The 10035-nt window shown below is 35.3% G+C and overlaps 1 protein-coding gene across 1 annotated transcript; it reads right to left on the reverse strand.

Moving 5' to 3' along the window:
• Positions 1-5192: 5192 nt before the first annotated feature.
• LOC131929720 (toll-like receptor 4) lies at positions 5193-8834 on the reverse strand. The gene is made up of 4 exons (XM_059286060.1): positions 7698-8834; positions 6998-7619; positions 6315-6478; positions 5193-5399 (listed from the first exon to the last, which is right to left on the reverse strand). Exons 1-4 carry the CDS (start codon positions 8832-8834, stop codon positions 5193-5195), a joined length of 2130 nt encoding a protein of 709 aa, XP_059142043.1.
• Between the last annotated feature and the right edge of the window lie 1201 nt (positions 8835-10035).

Raw genomic sequence — 10035 nt, forward strand, 5'->3', positions numbered from 1 at the left:
TAACAATTGTGCTTTTGCTCGCTAGTATATGCATATTTTTTTTACTTCCGATTACGCGACGTAGCAAGTGTTTACTTCCCTATGCCAAGGTCACGGTGTGTCACTAATGACTGACGTCACGTGGTAGTTCAAGGTCGTCTTCTTATTGGTGGATATTGTTGACTGTGTTGTCTAAAATAGACTATTTTCAATTTCAATTTCTGGAGATGGGATTTTTATTTTCGACAGGACACGACGACATTTCTGTAAAGTGCGTGAGTGCGTACGTCTGCTAATTAGAGTTTCTTTCAGGCATATCATCGGGGGGGGGGGGATCCAACTGAATGTCTAACCTCCCCCCCCCGCACCCCCTCCGAAAGAAATATAATTTATATACAAAATATATACCTTTACTAATGTCCGCTCTCCCGCCCCCCCCCCCCCCACCCAGAAAATGTAGTCCGCCGCCCCGAAAATTTCCACAGCCTCCCCCCCCACCTTAAAAGAAGGACTGAAAGAGACACTGCTGTTAACTAGAGAGTGACACATCTTCGCAAATCAGTGTAAGTAAGACACGTCACAACGATTCTAGAAGACTTTCGTCAGGATCGTGTAAATAACATGTAATGTAAACTTGACAGCGTGGAGAGTTTCCAAAGTTATTTGAGTAACTGTATACTGTGTTTATACCTCTACACTTCATATTATGACATATCATTCTCACTTGTATATATTCCACTGCACTTCTTGTTACATATCAATTCTAGGAAATACCACTCTTATCCCTTCACTTAAAAAACATCATTTAAAACCAAAATATGATCCGTTATTATTTTTTTAGGAAAAGTATATAAGGATCAACTGAAGCCAACAGGGATGTCTTGAGGTGGGGGGGGGGGGGGGGGGGGCGGCAAAATTAATAGCCGGGGATCGGACGAAATTTAAGAAAATGGTGGAGGCCCTATGTTCCATAAGGAGCAAAAAGGACTAAATCAAAGTCAAATAAGTCAAGGATATATAAAATTGTTTTTTTGCGTTGTTAAATACACGTAAACACAATATAATAATCGGTTTATTGCAGTGATTTGCATTTATGTAGGCTTATTGGCACCCCTTAACAGGGGAGTGTACGTTTAGTTAACTTCCCTCCCTCTCTCATTCTTTCTCTGTATCACACACACACACACACACACACACACACACACACACACACACAAGCACATTGTCAAAGGCACTTAGATATTATAAACGGCAAAAAAAACCCTGTATCAGCACATGCCTGCTATCTTTAGTCAAAACAGACCCTAATCAGTTGAAGCTGAAGTTATCACCCAAACACTACACCACCGATTCAGAAATAATGGTTTAGCCTCCAATGTTTTACTATCTCAAACTGACAATAACACATCTCCAACAGAGTTTCTTCCAGGCATCTCTTCGGGGGGGGGGGGGCAAAGCCCCCCCGAAAAATTTTTACCGCCCCCCCCCAAACGAAATGAAATTTATATAATTTATATAGAAAATATATACTTTTAACATAGTCCGCCCCCCCCCCCCCCGAAGAAAGTTTACCGCCCCCCCCCCCCGAAGATTTCAAGTGCCCCCCCGGAGAAAAAAAGTCTGGAAGAAACACTGATCTCCAAGCAATAGGAGAGGTATTTTTAACAACACAATCATGTTTTCTCTACGCCTAATTCAAAATATAAGACAAGCACAGCACTATTTGACAATGAAAACAACAAAAAAAATATCTATACTTCTTAACTCAAACAAAACATTGAGTTGTATAAAAAAACGTTTGTTATGTATAAGAGCCTACCTGTGTTTTATTATATCAGTCTGAAGTAAAACAGCAACACACTATCGACACACACATACCAGCACACTGAACTTTTTAATCCATTAATTGTGTCAATGTGTATATGTGTTTAACAAAAGAACTATAAAAAAAACATTTAAAAATATCTAGGATTTTCTAGGAAAATTCATATCTGCCACACTAAATGAGTCAGAGAAACCGAAACTGCATGAAGTTTTGAATTATAAATAGCTTTTGTTTAGTTACTTTAGTAGGTCATATGAGAGATAGTTGTTTCGTTGTTCTACCGTGAGAATTGATCACGACCTTGTTCAAATATTGTAAGCGTACTGTCGTTTTAATGCTTACATTTTAAACTTTTACCAAAATTAACGTACAGCCTAACCATAACGTAAATACTGAACATTGAGTTTGATAGATATATCTTTAATAGATACGCTAGATTCAGTTGGATTAGCATTTTCCACACAATACCCTTAAATGTGTATGTCATGGATTTAGATAAACTCTACTTCATCTGTCTTTAGATGCGCTCAAGTCAAAACGGATACTCTACGTGTGTCAGTATTCTTGACAATCTGCTATGTAAAGAAAGATAGCTACAGCGTACACGCCTTAAGTATGAGCCGCGGGTTATATGTCAACTGTGTAGCTCTACAATACAAGTGTTGCACAATCACAACACCAACCAAATTACTTGTTGTTTAGCCTGTGTGGGTCTGATTTTACCTTGCCCAGTCCCAGTGTGTTAGACGTACTTAACTTTTTTTAAGGGGAGACAACTTGTCTAAGTGGTAACATATCAAACACAGTGCAGATTAGGGTCAAGGAGATAAGTTGCCCTTGTAAATTTTCGTTTTTGAGTCCCGCTATTATAGCTAATCTATTTTTTAATTCCTAAACGACTAATGCTCCGTAGTGTTGTCTCTACATTGCGTTATAAAGCCAGTAATAAACTACCAGCTTAAGATCACTATTCCAACACCAAAGGTACACATCAGCTAAACGCAACCATCCATCAACATTATGAACAAGAAAGCCAGTGTAATTGTTTTTAAACAAGTAGTACAAACAAAACAATACAAAACAAAACAAGACATGGTATTTACGTGACCTTTAAAACTCCGTTTGGTTATTTTTTTTAAACTCCCTAACACGGGGATACACAGTTAGAGTGTAGTGTCACTGTAACCTTGAGCCACTTAGGTGTTTTCAAAATTTTATTTAAAAAAAAACAAAAAACTTTGGCCTACAAACGTTAATGTTGGTTCAAGACGGCTTTAGTGTTCCGCGAAGCATAAAAGAGAACACCTGCTTAGATTTAAATAGTTCGTTGTTCTTAATTTATAGGAGACAATTCAATTTAATATCTTGTAAATACTTTCCACAGTTACTACCCTTGAACCTTCTATTACTATTATCACACTTGTGAACAGAAATACGACATACACATATTTGAATCAATGTATTCAGAACTGAGTAAATAATTTTTTTTTTATTTATGTCTAATATTTTGACACATAAACTAAACATTCATCACTGACGATATACTCTTATTTTAAGTTTCATAATGATTATTAGTTCAAATTTGTTAATAAATATTTCAATGAATTAAATGAATAAAATCTCATAGTTTAAACACACTATATAAACAAAATTAGATATCGTATTTAATTAATACTATTCGTTTATTATTTTATATTATATTCATTTTTTAAAAATATATTATAATCAGTGTTAGTCTTATAATTGTGTATGAATCTAATCGTAAATATATAATAATATTCTAGAAACAACATATCAGTGTTTCTTCCAGACTTTTGTCTACGATGGGGGGGGGGGGGGGGGGGGCACTTGAAAATTTCGGGGGGGGTGGGACTAAAACGTCCAACGGTGGGGGGGGGAGGGACATTGTTAAAAGTGTCTATGTTCTATATAAATTCCATTACGTCGTGGGGGGGGGGTAGACTTTCTTGGAGGGGGGGGGAGTTTGCTCTGACCCACCGAAGATATGCCTGGAAGAAACATTGCAATATATTACTGTTTGTGTATTTAATGTTATAATTTATAGCAAACATCATATATAAAAAAATATAAGATGAAACTGATTTTTTTTAAAGTGCAGTGAAACAAATGATACATGTACGTTTTCGGCTGATGAAAATACAATTTGATCAGTTTAGCACCTCTAGGTTTGAGGATGACGTAATATAAAATCTCGACTTATATCGTAAAAATGTGAAAACTTTGAGGAGAGGGCTGTTGTGTTATGTGTTGTCAAAATTAGATCTATTGAAAATGTACTGAGGATGACCTAGTATAAAACCTCGACTTATGTCGTAAAAATGTGAAAACTTTGAGGAGACGACTTTTGTACTGTTATCTCTTGTTAAAATTAGATCTATTGAAAATGTACTGAGGATGACCTAGTATAAAACCTCGACTTATGTCGTAAAAATGTGAAAACTTTGAGGAAACGACTGGTGTACTGTTATCTCTTGTTAAAATTAGATCTATTGAAAATGTGCTGAGGATGACGTAATATAAAAATCTCGGCTTATAGCGTAAAATTTGAAAACTTTAAGGAGACAGCTGTTGTACTGTTACCTCTTGCTAAAATTAGATCTATTGAAAACGTACTATAACGAATTCATCTAGTTGATAGTTAAGTAGTGTTTTTTACTTTCTCGTATATACGAAGTATAGAGAAAGTATTGTAATCGTGCAAAAAAAAAATCGAGATTTTTACAAATCTCGACGTTTTACACCTCACTGATACGGAAAAACATAATTTTGCAATCTTGTCCGTATGTCTGTGTGTGTGTGTGTCTGTGTGTCTGTGTGTAAACACGATTACTTGAGTACCGTTACAGCTAGGTTGATGAAATTTCATATATAAGTATTTTATCAAAATCGTAGATCCGTATCAACTTTTGAGCGATTTTCGATAACCGGAATTGGTACTTTTCCTACTTTGAATTTTTCAAAAGCCTATAACTTGAGTACTATTTCAGATAGATACATGAAATTTCACATGTAAGTAAAAAATCTAATTCTCTATCTTCTGTTAAATTTTGAGTAATTTCCGTTGACTGGAAGTAGTAATTTACGCTACTTTCGATTTCTCAAAAAACTAATGTAAATTTTAGAAGTACTAATAATATTGCGCACTATTATGCGCTTTTTTATTTGGCGTTCACTTGGTGTGCAATTAATTTGTCTACGAGATTTTATTCTATTTTTAAAACTTTAAGTATTTAAAATGGATTAAAAATCATGTCTATAGCCCGAGTTCCCATCCCCTGTTATTTTATATAAGAATATTCGAGAAAGTTTAGGGGAGATCACTCCCGGTTTATTTTTTTAATTCGTGACTGTTTTTGCATTCAAGCCTCTACTGCTTGAGATCGTCGGCCAACTTATCCCAGAAGACTGCCATATGATCCACATCTCCTGTAGCCGAACCTCTCGGATAACTTATGTACGTGTTGGTGCGGACGTAACAGAGGACATCTCTACCCAACTGTTTGATGGGAATCTGATCCTTCAACAAGAAGACCAGAACTTGACGCCCTGTGTAAGCAGACTCCATGTTTGCCATCTGAAACATCAAAAACGTTGTAATGGGACGCAGGTGATCAGTATCAAATAAGCCAAAATTGTTATTTCTAAACATAATGTTATAATATTAAGCATTAGGTATAACTCAAAGAGTTAAATCTTAAAAATAAAAAATGGCCGAATAATTTCCTGCCGTTGTCATGGTGATGATGGTCGTCTTGGATTTTTTTCACCATGGCAACGGCAGGAAATTTTTCGGCCGTTTTTTAAATTATTGCTAGGCTTATTTCTTTAAGTTATAACTCTATGCTGCATATTATAACATTACGTTTAGAAATAAGTATATTAGCTGATTTGATGCTGAACACTCGTCCATGATATTAACTATTAAAAAGATATAACATTCAATTATTTTAATACAGTTTAATTTTTCTAGAAAATAGTTTACAGATGTAAACTTAAAAATCATGCCGCATAGTTTCTAATTGAAAGAAAAATGAGTTTGAATAAATATTTGACAAGCGAACGAATTTTCCGCGAATATTTTTTTTTAAGTAAACAAATGTCGAATTTCTTTTTTTCCAGGAAGCGATGCACCACACCTGCCGTTTTATTTAGTTAAACTTCCTTTTACTTGTGTAAAAAAAATCACTCGATATCAGTTGCTGTTCACAAAGTTCAAGACAGAAGAATAAAATGTTTGACTAAGACTATGCGTCTTGCAGTTAAATAAAATGAGGCCTACCCACATCTGCACTCTGGGCATAATGCTATTCGAGGAAGTTATAGTACAGATGCACTTTATTTTACTTGCCCCTAGACCGTCAGGTTTGGATAGCTTTTACTCTACATCCCCACTACCACAAAATGTCGATTGTATCACAATACTAACTTGTTACAAATCGACTCATGTATACCTAACCCCCACCACATAGTCGTCAGCTCCTGCTCTCACCTGTAGCTCATAGTTGCACCATGTGCTGGCCAGTAAACTTCTCGTGAGTACCACCAATGTCTTGTTGCTCTCCTTGATGGCACGCACGATGTTGGAGGCGATGAAATCTCCTGCCTTAAAGTCCCGTCCGTGCACATGTAGCTTCAATCCTCGGCACCCCAGCTCTGGTTATAGTTAAACAGTAAACATACATTATGTAGGCCTATCTAAACATCTATAATACTAGCACTTTTGCCCGTCAGTGTACAAGTATATAAAGGGAATATTTATTTTCAATGTAAAGCGTTGAGTTTTTAAAGTAGTAGCTGATTATTACACATTTCTCAGAATGTTTCGGTTTAGAATAACTAACTTGTATTGTTTAAAACGTCTTGATACTTTAGCTAAAATAATGCGTGTTATAAGTATAGTTGAAGTTTAACTCCAAAAGGAACTATATTAATATAATATAAATATATAATATAAGTATATAATATAAATATATAGGCTAATATAAATATATAATATAATATATAATATAAATACTGACCACATGTTAAGTGAGTATTGCTCAATGGTTTAATTAAATTATTGAAATATACTTGGCATTAAATAATAATAACAATACCTTAATAGTTTTTAAAAGCATGGAAAAATAAAACCTTTATAACTCATCTGGAGTGAAGTTCTAGCAATATACCCACCTACTGCCAGTGTTTGTAGAACAAAGTCTTCATCAGAGAAGGAATAGGACACAAACACATCGTAAGAAAACTCTGTTGTCTTCTGTACTGTAACCTTTCCTCTAAAAGTTAGATACGCCACGTAGTAGAGATACTTCAGCTTCCATCTGAACCTGTATAAGACAGCACCCACAATCACAAACAGCACTAGCATAGACCCTGCTGTTGTTATGAGAAACAGAGTCGTCTTTGGCCGGCATTCGCCCATCATGATTCGAATTACTTCTTGGTAGCCGTCTGTGATAGTCTTGACCTCTGATGTATCTGGATACTCGCAGAAGTAGGTCTGCGATTCCAATGAATCTTTTGATCCGAAGTTTTGCACTAACCATTCGATAAAATCTAGATTATCGCAGACACATTCAAAAAGATTTCTAGACAGGTCCAACGTTACTGTCGAATTGTATTCCTTTTTCAACATGTCTAGGCTGTTTTGAACCTCACGACTAAGCCTGACCATAGAAGTATCGGAAAGATTTAACACCTTCAGGTGGATCATTTTCCGAATATCGGTTTTAAATTCCCATAATCGATTCGACTGCAGATGTAATTCCTGAAGTTTTTCCAAGCCGTTAAAAACATGCTCGTGAAAACGTGTGTGTTCTATCGAATTTTAACTTAAGTTTAGAAGTAACAAATTGTTCAAATCTTGGAAAATAGCGGGCTGTTCTTCTTCTGAAAGAGAAAATCCGATATTGTTCATGCTCAAATCTAAAGTTGTCAATGATTTTAGATTTTGGAAAAATGCTCTATGAATTCTTTGAACTCTGGAACCCCGGATAAATAGTTTTCTAAGGTTCTGTAGGCCAGTTAGAGGGCCACTTAATTGAGGGAAATTGTTACCGTTGAGGTGGAGCTCTCTCAAATCATTCCTGGGGTCAAGTTGTATTTGTTTTAGTATATAGTTTAGATTTGCATTGTTCAGACTTAAAACTTTTAACTTTTTTGGAAGAATGAAAGTTATATCATTCTCATTTTTAATCTCGTTTTGTTGAAATCTTTTTGATATGGGCTTGACAATTTTATCAGCGAAATTGTCGGTTTTATGGTAATGTATGGGGAAGTCATGCACAACATCTCCTCCATCTACAATCAACGTTTCAAGATTTTCCATCAAAGAAATATTTTTGAGATACGCGTCGAAAATAAACCTGTTTTCACTTAAATCTAGATAAGATAACATCGGAGGCATCGCTTCAAAAATATCAGCACTCACAGACTCAAAGCTGTTACCTCTGGCTTCTATCGCCTCTAAAGACCATGGTAAATCCTCGATAGTGTTTCTACTCAGTGCCACGCCGATTGAATATCTGGGGTTAATATAATTCGCGTACAGCCGTTTTAAATTTCTAGTCGTGTCATTTGTTATAGCTGAACACAGACGCTTGACATACAGTTCTTCGTTGTTTGAAATATCAAGAGTTTCCAGATTTTCAAACATTGAAAATGTACTGGGGCTGAGTCTGTTTCCGTGAATTCCGCAGTTGCTTATGTTTAGGAATCGCAACATTCCTAAGTACTGAAAAGTTGTGTCGTCAATTTCTCCTAAATGACAAAATTCTTTAGACCCGGAGCCAAGGGATAAGACCCGTAGTTCTGTCAATGGTGTGAAATCTCCAAAATCTTTGTTCTTAAGACCATCCATCTTTAGAGATTCAAGACTTTTAAGATCAGATAAAGCATCAACGGGATACATTAAATCATCGCTGTCAAGGTTGTGATTGTTCTCGTTAATCTCCAAAGAGATTAATGACACCAGATCTTTAAAAACACCGTTAGGGAAATTAGTTGAATTCATTGTTAATGTATTTTTTCTTAGACTTAGATGCTTTAAGTTGGTAAGATCGTTAAAAAACCAAACTTGTAATACGGAAATTTTGTTGTTGCTGAGGTTTAAGATTTCCAAATTTTTCATGAAGATGAAGGCGGTGCTGGTGATGGTGGAGATGGAATTATTGGATACATCCAGCGTGAGACAGTTGTACAGTTGTGGTACTGCGGTGTAGCCGAGACTTGAGCAATCGCAGAGGTTGGTGCCTAGATCAAAGGAACAGTTGGAGAGGTGGTTGGAGGAGGGATTCGACTTGAAAAATTGTAGGGGGTGTGGTGGGGGGTAGTTTACTGTACGATTGGTGGGAGAAGGCTGCGATCGTTTGGTTAGCACCAATAAGAAGATTAGTAAACTGATATAGGTACTAAATCCTGTTTTAGTCATGTTCTCTAAATTTTTAGATCTCCTGTAGAAATATTGATGTATTTTCAATAAAATGAAGCTTAATGAAAACACGAATGCAACACGAAATGGTGTATTTGTGACCATTAAATCTTAAAATATCTTAAATTTAACGAGACTAATGTAAATACAACACGGCTTTTGAAAAGAAGTTTTAATATTATACTTATATAAGTAACTAAATCGAGTCCGATTTCAAGGATTTTATTAAATTTTATTAATTAAAAATTGTTGATTATGGCAAAATGTTAAAATTAATTAAGCCTAGATATTGGAAATAGTTTTACTATAATCCTACCTTGTGTGTAAATGAGAAATCACCTTCTACTTTCAAATTATAGTTGATTACTATAATTTTGTCATTCCGTTGGTGAAATTAAGTTCACAATGTTGCTTGTGATTTTAGGTAAGTTAGAAAACTAAGTCATTCTTCATTTTCAATGAAGTAATTTAGTACCTACTTGAAAATGTGGTGGAAATCACCTATTTCTAAATATAGTACTTTCAGATGCTACAGAGGAAAGGATGAGGAAGAAATTTCTACATGACACGAAGTCAAAACCTTTTCATCACGACTCACGGATTAAAATTGTATTTCTGGTTTCATTTTTTTAAATCTTTTATTATCACAAACATTCGTGATTTACATTATTTTTCTTTAAACTGTAAAGTAACTTGCGAGATTTTTATTCAAATCACGTATTATCCACCTTTTAGTTATGTTCAGCTGGATTGCTAACAAACTATTTCCCTTTTGTTATTGCAT

The sequence above is a fragment of the Physella acuta genome, unplaced genomic scaffold (assembly GCF_028476545.2).
Source record: "Physella acuta isolate Inbredline_101_S28 unplaced genomic scaffold, ASM2847654v3 ptg001665l, whole genome shotgun sequence".
NCBI lineage: Eukaryota > Metazoa > Mollusca > Gastropoda > Physidae > Physella > Physella acuta.

Excerpts from the sequence above, each read along its gene's own strand:
- LOC131929720 (XM_059286060.1), bottom strand. The coding sequence starts at position 8,834 with ATGAATTCAACTAATTTCCCTAACGGTGTTTTTAAAGATCTGGTGTCA. Across the intron at positions 7,620-7,697 it reads TTTCAGAAGAAGAACAGCCC|CATGTTTTTAACGGCTTGGA; the intron begins GCTATTTTCCAA and ends CGTTTTCACGAG. Across the intron at positions 6,479-6,997 it reads TCTACAAACACTGGCAGTAG|AGCTGGGGTGCCGAGGATTG; the intron begins GTGGGTATATTG and ends AACTATAACCAG.